This window comes from Rhinoderma darwinii, chromosome 5, assembly GCF_050947455.1.
Source record: "Rhinoderma darwinii isolate aRhiDar2 chromosome 5, aRhiDar2.hap1, whole genome shotgun sequence".
NCBI lineage: Eukaryota > Metazoa > Chordata > Amphibia > Anura > Rhinodermatidae > Rhinoderma > Rhinoderma darwinii.
The window spans coordinates 36,459,574-36,479,776 of record NC_134691.1 but is presented as its reverse complement, the minus strand read 5'-3'; the positions used below and the strand labels follow the sequence as shown (position 1 = coordinate 36,479,776).

The 20,203-nt window shown below is 42.3% G+C and overlaps 1 protein-coding gene across 1 annotated transcript in view; it reads right to left on the bottom strand.

Annotated features, from left to right (window-relative positions):
• Positions 1 to 19,261, bottom strand: part of RSPO2 (R-spondin 2) — a 130,653-nt gene extending 111,392 nt beyond the window's left edge. The window contains exons 1-2 of the mRNA XM_075827990.1: positions 18,851 to 19,261; positions 18,426 to 18,663 (exon numbers count right to left, since the gene is read on the bottom strand). Coding sequence (XP_075684105.1) covers positions 18,426 to 18,519 — 94 coding nt within the window. The 5' untranslated portion in view covers positions 18,520 to 18,663; positions 18,851 to 19,261. The remainder of the gene's footprint in view (positions 1 to 18,425; positions 18,664 to 18,850) is intronic.
• Between the last annotated feature and the right edge of the window lie 942 nt (positions 19,262 to 20,203).

The window sequence follows — 20,203 nt, the reverse complement described above, 5'->3', positions numbered from 1 at the left end:
GGACGCTGGTATAAAAATTATCCAGGTAGAGGTGGTAACCCTGGTCCAGCAGTGGGTGCACCAAATCCCACACAATTTTTGCGTTAATTCCCAGTAAGGGGGGGCATTCTGGGGGCTGAATACTGCTGTCCTTCCCTTCATATATCCTGAATTTATATGTATACCCTGATGCACTCTCGCACAGCTTATACAACTTCACGCCATACCTTGCCCTCTTACTTGGCAGGTATTGGCGGAATTGAAGCCTCCCTTTAAAATGTACCAGGGACTCATCAATGGAAATACACTTCTCGGGGGTGTATGCTTGGGCAAACCGGGCACTGAAATGGTCTAATAGGGGTCTCAGTTTATATAAACGGTCAAAACTGGGGTCATCTCGGGGTGGGCACTGCTCATTATCGGCATAATGTAGGAAGCGAAGTATTGCCTCATAACGCATCCTGGACATGGCCATACGGTACATCGGGGTGTGGTATAGGATGTCCGTGCTCCAGTAGGTCCTAATGGATGGCTTTTTTAGAAGCCCCATGTTCAAGAGCAGTCCCCAGAACTTGCCCAACTCTGCTGCGTTTACAGGAGTCCACCTCTGGGATTGGGCATAAAATGAGTTGGGGTTCTTGGTGATATACTGTTGGGCATATAAATTAGTCTGGGTGACCATTAGCTCTATAAAGTTATCAGTGAAGAAGAACTTGAAAAAGTCCATCTCACTGAACCCTGCCGTGTTAAATTTGATGCCTGGGCTGCCCGTGTACTCAGGGATTTGGGGTTCATAATGGTCTGGTGTGGGCGTCCAAATGGGGTCACTTCGCTCAGGGGTATCACTTGTTGTGGGGTCACTTCTCTCAGGGATTTCTACTATGGTGGTGGTCCTGGGGCATCTCCTAGGGGGTCCCTCCTCTTCATCGCTGGATGAGGAGGTAGACAAATAAAATAGTGTATCGCCATCCGACGAGTCTGTGTCGGAGGCCAGAAATGCATACGCCTCTTCAGCAGTAAATGTCCGTTGGGACATGCTTGTTGTGCGAAGACAAAATTTATATACTGCAAAAAAATAAATCCCTAACTGGGAGCAATAGGATAGCACAACTAGCACAAATGTGTGTTTTGTTTTTAGAGAGCAAGTGGACTTCCCTGACACTAAAGCTAACTAGGGCGAGGGTTCCTAACACTAAACCTAACTAAATTTTATGTGGACTTCCCTAACGCTAAACCTAACTACGGCGACGATTCCCTGACACTAAACCTATCTAGATTATTTCAAGCTTCCCTGACACTAAACCTAACTACGGTGACGGGTGCCTGACACTAAACCTATCTAATTATTCCGAGCTTCCCTGACGCTAAACCTAACTACGGTGATGGATCCCTAACGCTAAGCCTATCTACGGTGACCGATTCCTGACGCTAAATTCCCTGACACTATACCTAACTACGCTTTTTGACGGTTCCCTGACACTAACTAACCCTAATACTAAACTAACCAGTTAAATTTTCAAAATTGGCTAAACTAACTATTTTTTTTTGTTCCTTTTTTTTCTTTTTATATTTTTTTTTTTGTTTTATGTTTTATATAGAAAAAAATGAAAAAAAAATCCCCAGGGACCAAGAAATGTGGTCCTGAAGACTGAAAAGTGGTCAGTGATAGGAGATCACTGACCAAAAAACGTGGGTAGAACTCAAAGAGGAAGGGAACAGGAGTGGGTAGTGGATGGGGTGGTGGGAAGCAAAAAAAACGTTGTTTTAGAAACTTTTTTTCACTTTTTTTCACTTCTTTTCTCTCTGACTCTCTGCTCACAACCGATCTCAACGCCTCGCTAACTCCAACAGGGCGTTCAGGGCGGTTGCAGCAGGATGTGAGGTCAGAGAGAGGAAGTGACGAGAATGATCGCTGCTATTGGCTAGTTACTCACTGACTAGCCAATAGCGGCGATCGGCGAGGCGGGACCATAGTAAATGGTCCCGGCCCATTATGCTGTGATAGCATGCTGTCAGAAACAGCAGCTATCACAGCTCAGGAACGCCGGGCTCGAGCACTGCTGTGCTGAATGAGACCGATCGCTGCTATTGGCTAGTTACTCACTGACTAGCCAATAGCGGCGATCGGCGAGGCGGGACCATAGTAAATGGTCCCGTCCCATTATGCCGTGATAGCCTGCTGTCAGAAACAGCAGCTATCACAGCGCATGAACGCGCCGGGCGCGCGCACCGCTGTTCTAACTGCAAGACGTACTATTACGGCATGGAGCGCGAACGATAGAGCTGCCATGACGTAATAGTACGTCAAGGAGCGGGAAGGGGTTAAGGGATTCTCGATGTTCAGACATCCCCTTTAAGTGGGTCACAAATGTTGACCACCAGCTGTTCAGTTGACACCGTCCAAAAAAATATTTTTGTCCATTAAAGCCAGTCTATGGTGCCCAATAAAGTCCTGTTCAAACAAACATCCCTGTGGCCAAAATGGATTAAACATTTTTTCATACGGCAGATTGTATGCCTACCTTTGCACTTTGTATGACCAATAGGTGCAGAACTGGGGGATGGGCTACCAATGCCCGGGTACCATCAAGCCACTTTGCCTTAGCCAGGGTATTTGGATACAGGGATGGGGTCAGTGAAAGGGAACCTTTGCCCTGGGTGAAGGAAAGCCTATAAAAGTTTTACAATAGTAATCTAAAGAATAAAATACAGTGCAAGTACACTATAAAACAATGTTAAAATTCTGTAAAGGCCATACAACACAGATTAAAATACATTTTGACAATAAAACATTCCATGTATGATTTGGAGCGATAGTGATCCTTCGTATATTCTAATATTACATGTATGTGCTAACACATTTACTGATATTTATCTGCATTAAATATCAGTAAAAGTGTTACCACACAATATTAGAATCTAAGAAGGATCACTATCGCTCTTAATCATACATGCAATGTTTTATTTTCAAAATGTATTTTAAAAATCGGTGTTGTATGGTCTGAACAGAACTTTAAAATTGTTTTATAGTGTACTTGCACTGTATTTTATTATTTAGATGACTATTGTAAAACTTTTAATAAAGCACCGACAGAGGAACGGAAACAAACCATTCCCAATAAAAACTATCATCTGTACCTTTGACCCAGAAGTGGTTCCCGGTCGAGTGAGCATTTAAAGAATGCACTTCGTTGAGTTTTTAGACGCCTGATGAAGACCTAATTACTAGGTCGAAACGCGTAGCTTCCAGAATCATATACAGAGACATATGCGGTTTCAATACATATGTATTTTTAAGCCATAAAGAGGTTTTATACTTCACCCACGGAGAGGCCTTTCCGTTACTGGGGACGTGGCGGACTTCCAACGCAAGTGCAGGAGCGCCTTCAGTAAGGAGGGATGCTTTTTTAAGTTTCTCCAATTAATAAAGTAGGGAATGTAGTTACATCTTGTTCAGCTGCCTCTTTTTTTTTTTTTTAAAAAGGATTCGAGCACAAAGCAAAGGATCGGGGTGAAAGCATCAGGGCCATTGGCGCCCCCTTCAGGGTTGACAAGCGATGCACCCTGTGCAATCTCACCCCTCTAAGTCTGGCCCTGACGGCCAACACTATGGAAAGAATTGGATTACTGCTGTGCCAGGGCATTTCTCACCAACCTTATATAGCAAGATGGCTCGCCAACACTTATGGAAGCTTTAGTAATGAGAATGTCCTGGTTGAAGAAGAACACCAAAACTAGGTTTCTACAACATCAACATCTTCTATAAAACATGAAAGTAAAATGGAGAGGTACATAAACTACCAACCCCACCCTCCAAAAACACTCAGTGGTCCCACACTAGATTACCGGTAATGCTCGAAAGATGTACAATATTAGAAGTTTTCCATTTTCCATGCCTCCTAGAAATAAACCTATTACCATATACCTCTACAAGAGGCCAACTTACAAAGTGCCATTAAGATGTCTGGCATATAGATTTCTCCTTGTCATATTATACATAGAATCAGATGAAAGACCCTGGAGCCAAATGGTCTTTTTAGAAACACTTAAAACATGAAGTAAGACATGCAATGTAAATCTATGCAGAAGAAAAAAAAATATATATTGAAATTGATGTTCGCATGACTATACATAGCAATAACAGGGCTTAGCTTACAGCCATTTCAAATATATATCTCCGGAAAGATCCTCTGCTGCGGCTTCTGAGAACAAGCAAACATTCCGACTAGCAAACCGTAGCAGTCACTGCGCAGTAAATCAGTTCAGAGGGGCCCAAGCAAACATCCAGCCCTGCGAGTTATCTGGGCAGCACATTAAGTGGGGCTTCCAATGCCCCGTTGGAAAATGCTGAAAACCATCTTTCATGGACCAATCCCACATTACATGTACTTTTTAATCATAACTGTCAAACATTGTAAATATATTGTTTAAATTTCACTTTATTTGTTTTTCACCAGGCTAAAAGAGTTCTAATTTTACAATATAGTCTCTGTTACAGTATAGCCCATTGTCACGGTGCCCACAGCTTCTGGAAAGTGGTAATGAGTGTTCATGCATATGGCAGAATATAGAGATAATTAAAAAGGGTAACTAAACTTTAAAAAAAAACTTTTGACATGTAAGAAGTTTTGATTAGTGGGGGTCCGAGCACAGAGACCACAACGATCGCTAAACCGCAGAAGCGCTCAGGTGAATGATGTGCCGCTTCCGTTCTAAATCATCTTTCCTTGGAAAGCCGAGCGAGTGGTGTACGCACTCAAACGTTCTTTTGAGCCCGTACACCACTCGCTCGCTGCGTTTTAGCAATCGGTGGGGGTCTCAGTGCTCGGACCTCCACAAATCAAAACTTCTGACATGTCAAAAGTTGTTTTTTAAAGTTATATATAAGTTTAGTTACCCTTTAACTTTACCACTCAACTCTACCAGGGTAATACCAGACCCCAAGGTCCACCATCCCGTAATGGGGACCTTGGTGGAAGGGACCCAACACACAACCGCTTCCTTTGTTTTTTGTGACAGTGTCATGTGACAGCATATAAAATTATACAGTAACCATTGAGTTCAGTACAAGATCCACGTGCAGTTAGAGCCCCCTAATATATCATTTATCTGGTCAGAACAACAGAGCTCCCCTTTACAGATATATGACAAAATTAAATTAGCACAGAGTAAAGATGTAGTACATTTGTCAGAGCAGTCACCGGGGTCAATCTGGATTTTGCTATGGGGCCCTATGATTTTTGCGTACGGTTTCTAAGTACATGGAAGGTACGTTACACGAATGACAATGGAACAGGAACCCAATTTAAACTATCCCCCAACTCCATAGTATTTAGGTCATCAAGAACATGTGCTCATCTCAGGTTCTTATAGAATGCAATATAGAAGATATTAGACTACAAAAACAGTCCCTTCATGGAAAGGTATGGTCCCGAAAAAAAAAAAAAAAAAAGCCAGATTATTTCCCCCTAAATTTTATTTCTAACCACTAAGGGTAAGGCCACACGGAGCGGCCCTGACACGGTCGCAACGCAGTCAACAACCGCGATGGCACTATGTAGGTGTGGCTGTCAAATACCTCGTTAAGGGGTATTCCGGTTACATGCGCATACGCACTGCCGCTCCATTCATTCTCTATGGGAACACCGGAGTGCAGTGTTCGGCTTTTTATGGCGCTGCCATACAAAATTAATAGGGGGTAATTTGTTATAACCAGCAAAATCGTGCGGCCATAAAGGGTGTATTAATTCATGGTCGTATGAATTTGCAGTTAAAAGGGAAGGTTTACCAGCATTAACGTGCGGCCACTAACAAGCTGTTAGCCGTGTTGCGACCGTGTCAGGGCCGTTCCGTGTGGCCTTACCCTAAAAATTAGTTTTTAACCTTATTTTTAGAGGACTAATTTTTGTAAAAATGGTGCAAAGTGCACCAAATGTATCAAAATGAGGCACACAAGATAACACATTTTGCACACTTTTCCCTTGTACCATCTCTTAGCCGGTGTACATTTACACCAATTTTACGGAAAACAAGGCACGAATCTTTAGACTTTATACTTGCCGTATATTACAAATGCTCAGCCACACTACTTTTTCCAGAAACGTCAAAACTGTTGAGGTAAGCGAGTGTCTAAAACACATAATGTATTTGGAGCATGCCATGTACTCCATCTTCACATGCAATCTTAAAAAAGGAGTTCTCCAAGATTAGAAAAACACGACTGCTTTCTATTTAAACCAGCTCCCCACCTGTCCATGGGTTGTGTCTGGTACTGAAGATTCATCCCTATTAAAGTGAATGAAGCGGAGCAGCAATACTACAGACGACCTGCGGACAGGCATGGCGCTGTTGTGGAAAAAAAGCAGCCATGGTTTTTTGTTTTTTTTAATGCTGGACCACACTTTTAAAGCGGAGAGCCGAACAGATAATCCACACCTCTTTAGCCAAGATCCATACCCTCAGCTGACCCCAACTGAATATGGAGGGCGACCAGGAGGAGATTGAACTTTTTTTTTTTTACCCCTACTAGATTTCATTCTAGTGCTTGCACAAGTCTTGTACATGGATAAGATTTTTTTTTTTTCTTCTACATTTCTCATCCATTTCAAGCATGAACATTACTACGAGGGGATCCAAATAGGATTCCCTTCCATATAAATCTTGGTCGGCCTTTACATAATAGTATAATTTTGGGTTTTACTCAAGCTAATTGGTACAAACCCTGCTCTACAACTTAATAAAAGAGTCAGTGATTGGACCGTTTATTACCCAGGCCTACTCTATACAGATTGCATTAACGCGGGATCTGAAAGCCATTTAGGCATCTTGTTAAATTGGTTTTAAAGTAAAACATTAAATGAAGTGAAATGATCGATTTGATTTCCATTTCAGCCTGGATGCAATTGATTTCTGCAGAGTTAAAGACAGGACCCGAGCCAAGTTTTTTATTTCATTAAGAAAATTCTATTATACCGCATCTGAGATCATGTAATAGAGCCGAGAACGCCAGAGACATTTTTTGCGGCCGATGCCCCACAGTGATTATTTAAACATTAGCAGATGTTGTAAAGCAAGCGGCAGGATTCTAGGAATGTTTTATTTTCTCCCTGAACAAATGTCACGTTACGTCCCTTCTAGGTTCTAGTTTTTAAAGACCTCTCTCTTATTAGACTGCACAGAGCACCAGTAACCGCGGCCCTTATGGAAGCTGCCGCTAAAGAGAATTAGCTTCACCTATTGGAAAGCGTTTCACATGAGATGGGTTATAAACAGATGGAAAAAATAAATAAAAAAATCCCACAATTTGAATCCAATCAGATTGGTTTACACAGTCCGTGCATTGGCCGGGAGCCCAGACCAGACAAAACATAAGACATGTTATTATATGGCCCGCATTTGCGGTCCGGGATGAATGAAATCAATGTGTGCACGGTCAGTGAATTACGGATGGTCTGCGGATGACACTCCGCGGCCGCCTGTGCCGTAATCACGGACCCTGAACACGGCTATGGCCGTGTTCAGTGGCTTAACTACCGCTATAGCAGCCGTAGCGGCTGCTACGGGGTCCGCAGCATGAGGGGGCCCGTGGCCCCCCATGGGCGGAGGCTCCGCTAGCAGCTGCTATGGCTGCTACTGCGCGACGCTACTGAAGGGGTTGTTCCTACAAAACACATGCATCCCCTATCCACAGGATAGGGTATACATGTGTGATCGCTGGGACGTCCAGCGATAAGGAGAACGGGAGACCGAAAGTCCCCCAAAGTTCTCCATGACAAACCTCGGACTTCCGGGGTCTGTCTGCAGCTCCATAGAAATTACTTGTGCATCAGTCGCGCTTGTGCGCATGCGTGACCAGCGCTCCTTTCATTTTTATTTAACTGCGCAGACGCCGGAAGTTTGTCATGGAGAACTTCGGGGGACTTTCAGTCCAACGTTTTCCTTATCACTGGGCATCCCAGTGATAACACATGTATCCCCTATCCTGTGGATAGGGGATACATCTCTTTTGTAGGACAAACTATAGGCCGTTTTTTTTTTTTGGAGGGGGGGGGGCTATATGGCGTTATCTACAGGGGGGACTCTGTATGGCGTTTTCTACAGGGGGCTGCGTGTGTGTGTGGCGCTATCTACAGGGGGTGCTGTGTGGTTGAATCTATAGGGAGGCACTATCTACAAGGGGGGGGGTGTTATGTGATACCCAGCAGAGGGGGGGCACCAGACAAAAGTTTACTATGGGGACTAGTCTTTCTTAGTTACGGCCATGGCCATGTGCATGAGGCCTAAGCGATAATTACAAAAAGGCAGCCCTCCAATAAAATGTTCAATGTTGGTTTATTCATCCATGAGACCAGAGCAACTTTTAGCTTCTCCGTGGAGCTTTTCTATGGTGATCGTGTGGAGCTGGCCTAATTCAGTAACCCAAATACATTATATGGACAAAAGTATTGGGACATCTACACATTACACCTACAGGAGAATTTAGGACATACCATTCTAAATCCATAGGCATTAATATAGATTTAGTTATTCCCCCCCTCCCCACCCACAGCAGCAAAAACTGCTTCCACTTTTCTGGGAAGTTTTTCTACAATATTTTGGAGTGCGTCTGTGGGAATTTTTGCCCATTAATCCAGAAGAGCATTTGTGAGGTCAGACACTGATGTTTGGGTATGTTCACACGAGGGCGTCCGTTACGGCTGAAATTACGGGGATGTTTCAGCCTGAAAACATCCCCGTAATTTTAGCCGTACCGGCATGTGCAGGCGCTTGAACGCCGCGTCAATTACGGGCGTAATTAGCGCTGCTATTCATTGGAGTCAATGAATAACGGCTCTAATTACGGCCAAAGAAGTGACAGGTCACTTCTTTGACGCGGGCGTCTATTTACGCGCCGTCTTTTGACAGCGGCGCGTAAATATACGCCTCGTGTGAACAGACAAACGTCTGCCCATTGCTTTCAATGGGCAGATGTTTGTCAGCGCTATTGAGGCGCTATTTTCGGGCGTAATTCGGGGAAAAAACGCCCGATTTACGTCCGTAAATAGGCCGTGTGAACATACCCTTAGAGGAGAGAGCCTGGCTCACAATCTCCGTTCTATTTCATCCCAAAGGTGTACGATTGGGTTGAGGTCAGAGCTCTGTGCGGCCAGTCATGGTCTTCCACATGCAACTCACCCAGCCAACCAACCAACCATGTCTTTATGGACCTTGTGCACTGGGGCACAGTCATTCTGGAACAGAAAAGGGACGAACCCCAAACTGTTCCAGAAAAGTTTGAAGCTACAATTCTTCAAAATGTCCTGGTATGATGAAGCATTAGGATTTACCTTCACTGTAACTAAGGGGCATAGACCAACCCCTGAAAAACAGCCCCACTAGATACGTCCTCCACCAAACTGTACAGTTGGCACAATGCAGTCAGGCAGGTAACATTCTCCTGGCATTCACCAAACCCAGACTCATCAATCAGACTGCCAGATAGAGAAGCGCGATTCATCCCTCCACAGAACACGTTTCCACTGCTCCAGAGTCCAGTGGCGGCGGCTTTACACCACTCCATCCAACGCTTGGCATTGTGCTTGGTGATGTAAGGCTGGCATGCAGATGCTCGGCCATGGAAACGCATGCCATGAAGCTCCTGGCGCATAGTTTTTTTGCAGATGTTAAAGCCAGAGGAGGTTTGGAGTTCTGCAGTTATTCAGTCAGCAGATCGTTGGTGACTTTTATTCACTAGCGTCTCAGCACCTGGCGACCCCGCTCTGTAACTTTACGTGGTCGGCTACGTCGTGGCTGAGTTGCTCTGGTTCCTAAACTCTTCCACTTTGCAATAATAACACTCACAGTTGATCGTGGAATATCTAGGAGGGGGAAATTTCACAAACTGAAATGTTACAACAGTGACGTCCTATTACAGGACCACGCTGGAATTCAGTGATCTCTTTAGAATAATCTATTATTTCAATGTTTGTAAAGGCAACTGCATAGCTATGGGCACTGGAGTCAGTTTTTTTAAATTATTATTTTTTCTTTTAAACACACGGTACTGAAAATCACTTATTCTACAACTATTTGGCAGCACAAACAGGCCCTACGGTTCCATACTACAGAGTCATAGTCACTCCATGTTCCACCTTATGAAGAGAATAGATCTGTATTACAACATCCAATGGAGCACCACAATGTTTTTACTGGCTGATTCTGAATGAATCCATCAGACAAAACCTCAATATTAAATAGTAGGTATACAGAGCTAGAGTATGGTCCCATAGACTACCATGGGTGCCTTAATATGGCTCTGTTCAACTCGGAGATATAATATAGCCATGTGTATGAGCTCGAAGGCTAGGGCTCCAACACATCAGTAAAAATTGCAGTACTATCGCAACTTCAATGATTCCCTATGGAAAAAAATAAAAATTATTGCAGGAGATTTTTTGCATTGGCCACTAACAAGTTATTTTCCCATAGGGACATATTGAAGTCACAGCGTGGTCACTTGAATCTCAAAATTTTACTGTGTCTTGTAGGTGATGTATTGTATTAAACAATGATTTATATCCAACTAAGGCAGGGTTTACACGAGCGTGTGCATTTTGCGCACGCAAAAAAATGTGGTGTTTTGCGTGCGCAAAAGGCACTTAACAGCTCCGTGTGTCATCAGCGTATGATGCGCGGCTGTGAGATTTTCACGCAGCCGCCATCATTATGACACTCCGTTTGGATGTTTGTAAACCGAAAAGCACGTGGTGCTTTTCTGTTTACATTCATAGTTTGACTGCTGTTGCGTGAAATATATATTTTAAAAAATAAAAGAAGTCCATGCTTACTTGGTGTTAGATTAAGAATGGAAAGGTCACCATGTCAGATATGAAACAGCGGAAAGTAAAAAACCATAGCTGACCATCAATAATCAGTTCAGTATAACTTTACAAAGACAAGTTCCAGTCTATACTGTAATTTGGTGGCTTTATTTTTGGATTGCATTTGCTGCCAAAAATTAGCATTTTGACCCTCACAATAGAAACAAAATGATAGAGAGGGTCTGTATTATGGCAAATATATAATGCTTCTAGCCTTACTGTACCCTATGGATATGTTGGTTCGGTCTATCATTGAGGTTTGGAACCTAGAGGCAAAATCTACTACGGATTTGAACAAAAAGTTTATTGGGACAGAAGTATAGTCATTGAACTTTGTAAATCATATCTATGCTACAACTGCCATTAGAAGGAAGGATAAATGAAAAAAAGATAGTCCAAGTCATTGGAAGCAAATAAAAAGGACTCAAAAAAAGTGTTATGGTTACAATCCCTTAGAAATTGAATCGTCTTCCGTTGAGTCTCTAAACAAAATGAATACTTTTGTTCCCCAAGTAAAAGTTCCTAACGACGACTATAAAAGCAGGGAAGCCGAGGAGGGATTTACACAAAATGAGAACAGAAATGTTGACAGTGTATATCCACCGGTGAATATGCTTACCATAAATATTGAGGGGCTTTTCGCAAGTAATCAAATGTCCACCATTGAGCAGATTCAACCCATGCTCCTGTGGCTAATCCACTTGTTCAGTGTGGTAGGAGATCAATTAAAACCAGCTTAGGTTATTGTAAATGGGACAATTCACACAAGTTGAGTTAGATCTCTATTCATTTCTCTCACTCACAATACAAATACTTAAGCTGGGCAGTAAAGCATCTATCACCCTTCACCGTCTAGCCAGCACTTTAAGTAGTTCCACATTTAATTAAAGACACAGTATACCCTTTGTTGGCACAGATTGTCAGGTCACTTTTAAGCATTTGCAATCAAATTCGACCCGGAGAAAAAAAAAAAAATTTGAAAAAAAAAAAGTTACGAATTCTACAAAACATCTGTTGGAAAAACTTCAAAATAAAACCCACTTTATAATCTAATGTTTTAGTTACTCAAAAATTTACAAGACCTTAAATGTTTAAACCGTTTTGCTGGGGCATTTTACGAGAGGTCGGTACGTGTAAGTAGTGCAAGGTTTATTGTGCACCAGAAAAATAAAAAATAAAAAGTTTAAAGAACAGGTATGTAATGATCTAGTTAGCAATAACAGTGGTGCAATTAGATGCTGGTTGAAAGACATATTAAATATGCGTTCTTCAAAAATAAAAAAAAATTGCTAAACAAAAGAAAAAGTCCTTATCCAGATGTAGAATAAAAGTTGACATATAATGCCATTTAGAAACAAGTGCGGTTTAGTGCTCATTTCATTGGTATACATCATGTTAAAACACGTTAATACGCAGGACCAGAGGCAAAGTTGGCAGGGGGGGGGGCCCAACAAACCACTTTGCCTTGGCCAGGGTATTTAGTTACAGGGATAGGGCAACATATATAAACTTTGACCCAGGTGATGGGAAAAAGTAGCTATAGCCCGGTGTTAAGTGAGCCACTTGATTTCTTTAAAAAAAACATCATAAGTCCTCAACGTTTTTCTAATCACCTTGTATGGACCATGTGGACTACTTGCTACCAGGAGACCTTTGAGGTGAGGGGGGAAAATAACAAAACACACACTTCATGACAGCAGTTTACCCCCCCCCCCCCCCCCCCATCTATCCACCATGAAGAGACAGGGAACGCAAAGGGTTTTTTCCATAATAAACTGTTATAGCATGGGTTATGGTTAAACTAACCCCCTCTGGGATACCCACCCACACCAAGAGGGGAGATGACAGGTCACAGTTCCTAGTGGTTGTGCATGTGTGGCCACTTTCCATTAAAAGTGAATTATAAAAAAGATAAATGGCGGAGTGTGGTTGGCCATCTCCCATTAATCATAATAGAAAGTCATATGATGCCACCTCTCCTCCGGAAAAGTAGGACTAGGAATCCCCGTTCTCAGGTTTAACAGGGATCCCAGTAGTCATACCATGGAGAACCCTTTTAAGCTAAACCAAACAGAACTCTAGAAGATTTTCCAAAAGGACTCATCCCTTTTCATTCTCAGAAGGAACTCGGTCTTAATTGGTTTCTTTGGAAAATCTGCCATGTATGGCCAACTGTTGGCCAAAGTAGCGTGCCACCCACCACAATGTATGGAGGGGATGGAAACAATTCCAGATGCTTCACCTGACCGTCAATGCAACATCCAGTCAAGTCTGCTTCTCCCTATGAAAAGAAATCTCAAAATATTTATTTAAAGCTCTTGTCCGTGCCAGATAATCTAATAGCTTTACTTCATCGCCAAACCTCGAAGAGTCTACCGATGCTGCATTTTAACTTATTCATTATAAGGCATTACTAAACCTTACACAACTCCATTATTAAGATTGTAAATCATTGTTCCACTGCAGCTCAAAGGAAACAGACTTAATGCATTAGCCAAAAAAATAAAAAATCATCAAGAAGACTCAAGGTAGAGTCATAAGGAAGGATTTGAAGTTACTTGTGAGACTTTAATGGGAGAAAAGAGCAAAGTATTTCTATGCAGTCGAAACGTTTAGTTATTCTCCACACAATCCTATCACCTAATAATAACAGTATCACCCAACAAAACCCGAGACATCGCGAGATAATATATTCTTAAGATGATGAATAGCTGGGTCCAAAAACTTAGGACTAGTCTACAAGGACTTGGCTTTATCTTAAGACAAAACCTTTATTGTTGCTTATGTAAGAAACCATATAGAACACATACCTCGCTTTGTTCGATTTTTCTTCAATTGGTCACCCTGGAGACTTCATATAGATGGGTTTATGGTTATTGGCTGTGAAATTTTAAAGGAGGAGCTCTAAATATATTAACTCCTCACAAACTGGAAATATTTAGAATTTCCATACATTGTAAGTTAAACCTTTTTTTTTTAACTGATCGGATTTAGTTGCCAAATGGCAGGAAGCCAAGAGTGGAGGTGAAAAAATAAAAAAATTGTAGCTCAGTCTTATTTAAGGGACTATTTCAATGTTTATTAAAGGAATCTTGGAGGAGGTAGACCGTCATTTTAAAGTCTTGGGGGGGGGGCAGAGGTGATCAACTAAAACGGTTGGGTGCCACTTACATATAAGCAAAGTTCTAGTCAGACTAGAGAACAAGATAACCTTCATGGATCTACGCTTGTATAGTAGGTAACTGTATATACTGAAGTATCCGAATAGGTCGGTTATGAGACTCACGTCTATGAGTGAGTATACTTAGACTACGGATGGTCAGATTTGTGTCAACTATTATATTCCAGCCCATGCCCATGTGCAATAGGAAGAATACAGACTAGCCCAAATGGTGGCCTGTATTCTGTAGATGACTCTGAAGGGCAGACGGTTTGAGGTTTCTCACCTCTGCCATGACACAATATTGGATTTGCCCCAACTCCTAAAAAGAGAAAATTCTAATAATAAGTAATAGCTTTTCATGGCATTCCCGAGTAGACAACCATAGGTTTTCCATGGGCAGACCAAAAGTTTAAAGCGTTTTATGATTTAGACATTCATAGAGAACAAAAAACTAAAAACATAAACCATCTTCTACAGTCTCTACGGGGTGCGTCCAGGAGCCCCCCATGCAAATAAACAATCCCCTTTAGCTAGTCTAGGCACTACATTTGGTCTTTTACGAGCCCTACTGAGATCAAACTATACAAATCCAGCAAAGTCAATTTTAACCTACAAATATTATATCTCACTAGATAAATGTTATCCATCACCATAAGTGGTGACAACTTAGCAGATACGATTTCTCAGAACTTTACTCAACATTAGTCTTGTTTCCTCAAGAATGGCCCCCTACCACATCATTGTGTAGATATGAAGCCAAGTCCACCCTCCCTATTTCCAGAACTGCTAAAGGTTAACCCTAGACATCTAGGTTTCGAGTCCACTGCAGGAACAATTCCTTCGATCTGGGGATAAGCGTCGTCTACAGCTCAACTTCTATCTAACGTTCAGATGAACAGTCTACACCAGAGCTGAAGCCGACAGCTCTGTCCGTCTGACCAGCAGAGGATTCAGTCATTAAGATTAATGATCACATTGCCTTCAACAATATTCCCAGCAGCGGGCTCACGTAGAGTTTGTCAGGAACACCACGCGAACACGCCGCCTTTCTAATGCAGGAACACTTCTCTTGTGACAGATCAGTAACAATGACCACCCAAGTAGATATTTTAAAAACGATTATATTTCGAGACACCATCTACAGCCAAAACATACACCCCTCAACTGATAACAAAAGCAACAGAACATATACCAAACCTCGATTACCACAGAACCCCTGCGGTAATCCACATTTGGTTCAGTAAAAATCGTGCAGGGTCCATAAGACAAACAGTTAAACACGAGTGCAATACGCCTGTCGGAGGAAGCCCTAATTAGAGAAGCATTCAGTTACCCAATTTTTTTACATTGCTCCAGCTCACTCTATTTTGTGCAGTATTTCGATAGTACTGGTCCCTGTCCAAGGACCCAACCACAGAAATTCAACTAAAAAGAGTTTACATTTATTTAGGTTTATGAAATGTAGCAGGTGACTATGTAACCTTGACCCTGATCCAGATGGAAAAATTAATTTCTCATTGAAAAGGCGACAGTAAGATATGGATGTAAAGAACATGCCTAGACTAGTCCAATACAATCTACAGATATCAACTGTGACCACCACTAGGAGATCACTCTGGGTCTCGCCCAATGACCACATCAACGAATTACTTGCTCATGTTACTTTTATGAATTTCAGTTTTTTGGATAATTTTTATTTTTTTTTCAAATCAAGATTTTCTTCCATGAACTCACACAGAAGAGCCAAGAGCAATCAGAACTAGTTCTAAGAATCTAAGAATAGGTAGCTGGGGTGGTGGGGGTCTTTCTTAGAATTTAGCGTAAAATAAAATTGGAAGTAAGAAGATGCTATGGAGACAAGGTGGGACATGGTTACAAAGAGTAAGATGATAAAAGGAACATGTCCATGAAGTTCAACCTCTCTAAACCAAAGGGAAGCAAAGCCAAACCCCTTAGGGCAACTATAGCCAATTTTTAACTAAATAAAAAAAAATTACAAAAAATTTGTTCCCTTTACCCCACAAGGGCATTCCGACACACTCCGAGAATCATATTATCTTTTCTAGGAATAGCTACACATTTGCACTGCCAGTTAACCCTCTTGGGTCTCATGACGAACATTAAGGGTATATTCACACGGCCTATTTTCAGACGTAATTCGGGCGTTTTACGCCTTGAATTACGACTGAAAAATTGGCTCCATTACGCCTACAAACATCTGCCCATTGCTTGCAATGGGTTTTACGATGTTCTGTTCCCACGAGGTGTAATTTTACGCGTCACTGTCAAAAGACGGCGCTTAAAAAGACGCCCGCGTCAAAGAAGTGCTTGTCACTTCTTGGGATGTTCTCGGAGCCATTTTTCATTGACTCCATTGAAAAACAGCTCCAATAACGTCCGTAAAATATGCGAGTAGTTACAAAAACCTCTCAAATTCAGGAGCCGTTTTCAGGCGAACAGCTCCGTAATTTCAGACGTATTTTGCTACTGCATGTGAACATACCCTAAGGGTATGTTCACACACTTAACAAAAAATGGCTGTAAAATACAGAGTTGTATACAAGGGAAAACAGCCTCTAATTTACAGCTGTTTTTTATGCATCAAGCGTTTTTTGATGTTTACGGCCATTTTTTGGGAGCTGTTTTTCTATTGACCCAATGAAAAATGGCTCAAGAAGGGACATGCACTTCTTTTTTAGAAGGCGCTTTTTTACGTGCCGTTTTTATAAACGGCGCATAAAAAAAGGCCCCATGGGAACAAAATGCCGTTTTTACAATTGAAATTAATGGGCAGATGTTTGGAGGCGTTCACTTTCCGTTTTTTCAGCCGTTTTTCGTGGCATTTACGGCCTGAAGAACGGATGAAAATAAGCCATGTGAACATACATTTATAGGATAGGATATGGCATTAATGACCCATTGGTGGGGGTACAACCTCCGGGATTCCCACCAATGCCAAAAACAGAGATGCCTGGTCACAGTTCCCAGCAGAGAAGTGGCCATGCATGTGTGGCCACGGTCCCATTTAAAGTCACCCGCACTCACTCATTTAGGTCTCCCATAAAGTGAGTGCTCGTATGCAGCCACCTCTCCCCCGGGAAAAGGGGACTGGACACCCCATTCTCAGGATCAACAGGGATCATACCATGGAAAACCCCTTTAAATTAAGCCAAAACCTGATCTTGACGACCTACCACCTCAATACGGATATAGATCTATGAATAGAATATACCCAAATTCTGCCATTGACTAGGAGCGCTACCCAATATATAAATCACACACCTGAAACCACCTGTACTTAATATGTAGGAGGCTTTCCATACACGCACACGAGTGACTGAATGCGTTTTGGAAAAGATAGAAAGAATAGTGAATGTTCCCGGAGATCTAGGCTGGAGCCGCTTTGTGGTCTCTACATAGGATACAGTTTCACTCATAGTCAAGTTGAAATAAAAACATTCCACAAAAAACACGTGCAAGCCTTATATAGGTGCATCACGTAAAAATAGTCAATCATTCTCTTTCCACAGATGTAGCAGAGTGGAGTTGGTCATTGGTCAAAACTAAATCAGATGCTACAATCTCTTATCTGTGTTTTTACATGCAAATAATCTTTACTCCGAGATCACATGTAGCCTTAAAGAGTTAATTGATAAGTCCAGCACTGCTACATGCACCGAGTATGTCAAAGGTCTTCACTTAAAGGGGTTGAACACTTTTGTCTGCTTCTTTGCACGAGCAAACAACATGGTCTCTCCTGCGCAGGTACCTCCATAGGAAATACAGAAGTGTAGCAGAGTTAGTGCTATATCCCCTATAAAGATACCGGAGCAGGAAAGATCATAATATTTCCTCAAGGGCAGAAAAAGCCAAAAATGCGCAACCCACCTGTCTTACAATAATACTAATATAATCCTGCATAAAACAACAAGGATTTCTAGATTTCACCTCCCATTTCCATAACCTGTATTAAGTCATTTGGTCCAGGATGTATTACTTATACCTAGAAATATCATGAAATAGTGATACAAGTGCATTACCCCTATATATGTTACATATATACAATAGCATTGCTCCACCTATTGTCCCAAAAGAGAAGTGCACTTTACTCATAGGATCAGTATTATGTATACAGCAGATACATACAAGCTCAATACAGACAGCAGCATCTATCACTGAGCCAGTTGTGTAGAACAACAACTCAGCTCTGCTATGTCACACTTATCTGAGTTTTCCACTGGACCGGTCGCTAAACCTAATGAGTGATCACAATGTATTAGAAATCCTGCCCCAAAGGGTGAGATGGCAGATTTAGCTCTGCTACATCTCTATATAGAATACAAGACACATGGACGTTTGCAGTAGACACATCAGACCATATACAGCCAGATCCACTACTACCCCCAACATTGCCAGTCACTGACCTCTTTTGCTCCTTTTCCAGCGGTTGTTTTGGCAGTGACTGTAATCCACACAGTTCAGGATGAGAAGAGCAAATGAAAAAAGTCTGAATTGCATTTGTGCAGGTGTTGGAAAAAATATCAAATAATAGTAATAGAAACTATGTAACTGTCTTCAAGGTAAATATATTAAACGAATAGAAGTGTGCACAGGGTCCTATCACTCATCCAAACTTCCATCTCCGGGGTAAACTACTACAACCTGTGGGTACAAAAAAACAAATATGACGTTTTCAGCACTTACAAATTGAATTGACAACCCTCATCATCCCACTAATGTGTCTAGAGAAATCAGTCAATAACACTTGCGACAAATCCAGGTAAATGGGAAGGACAGGTCCACCTGCGACATTCAGAACAGGCTCCTTTAAGAAGAAGTCTCAACTCACCTTGTAAATGTCGGGAATCAGAGTCAATGATGTGCAGGATCGGACCAAATCAGATCGTAACCAAACGTGTGGGCATGTTGGTGCTGAAAGTTTGGGGATCCAGTGCTTCTTCAGTTGGGGGATCCTGGGTCTTTAATTTGGTGGGGTGCAATCCTTCCCATCCAAAGAGTGAGCAGAGTCCTGGGCAGAGTAGCAGAGCTGAGTGGCTGTATACAATCAGATCGTGTATGACTTGTGGTCCTCAGCACTGGCTCTTGTCATGTCCCTGTTGGTGCAGCTTATGGGAGATCTCGGGGACTGTTGTCAGGACTGATGCTCCACTAATGTATGTAGTCCTCTGGTCCTCCGTGCACACAGCATCCAGGAGTCCTAAATAAAGCAATGCCCTGCACAGTGATCCTCCTCCTGCTCCCCTCCCCTTATTAAGTCCAGCACATTACACAGCATGCACACCTACACCATCTCCACAACTACATCATCCTGCCTGGTCCTGACAGCTTAACCCTACAACTGCCTGCATTGGCATCAGGACTAGCAGAGCTGAGTAGTCCCTGTTACTAAGAGGTACTAAATGTTCCAGCACGCCCTCTGTCTATTCCCCTGCGCCCTGTATGTCCCCAGCTAATGTGGCACTAAAAGTTTCAGCGCACCCTGTCCCTCCTGGCACTAAATGACTGCATGTGTTAACCCTGTAATCCCCTGTTATCGCATACAGACCTGCTGCATAGTGTTCAGCCTGTTCCAGTTAATGTGGTACTAGAAGATCCAGCATGCCCTGTCTCCACCCGTCTGTCATGAAGAAACAACACTGATGGCTCTAAATTCTAATCACACTGTTTTAACCCTTTAATGGATTGCTAAGGCATTAGGACTTGCTGTATTGGGTAATTAATGTGTCTCCAGTTGAGATGAACTAAAAGTCCCAGCATACCTTGTGTGTATCCTTGGCTTTCGATTTCTTTACCCTATAACTGCCTATTAGGGCATTAAACTTGCAGAATTCTTCAGTCTGCGTGGTTCCTGATACTAGATGTTCAGCTTTTCTGTGTCCATCTGATAATACATCAGTATAAGGCTTCGTTCACATCTGCGTCAGGGCCCCGTTCATGGATTCCATCGGAGCTTTCTGTCAGGGGAACCCATGAACGGATCCCTGACTGAAAAAAACGGAAAGCATAGGTTTCCATTTGCATCACCTATATTTCAATGGTGACGGATCCGATGCACATGGTTTTTGTTTGTCGCCATTGTGTAAGGGCTCCGTTGTTTTGACGGAATGAATAGCGCAGCCGACTACGGTATTGATTCCATCAAAATAACGGAGCCCTTACACAACGGCGACAAACGGAAACC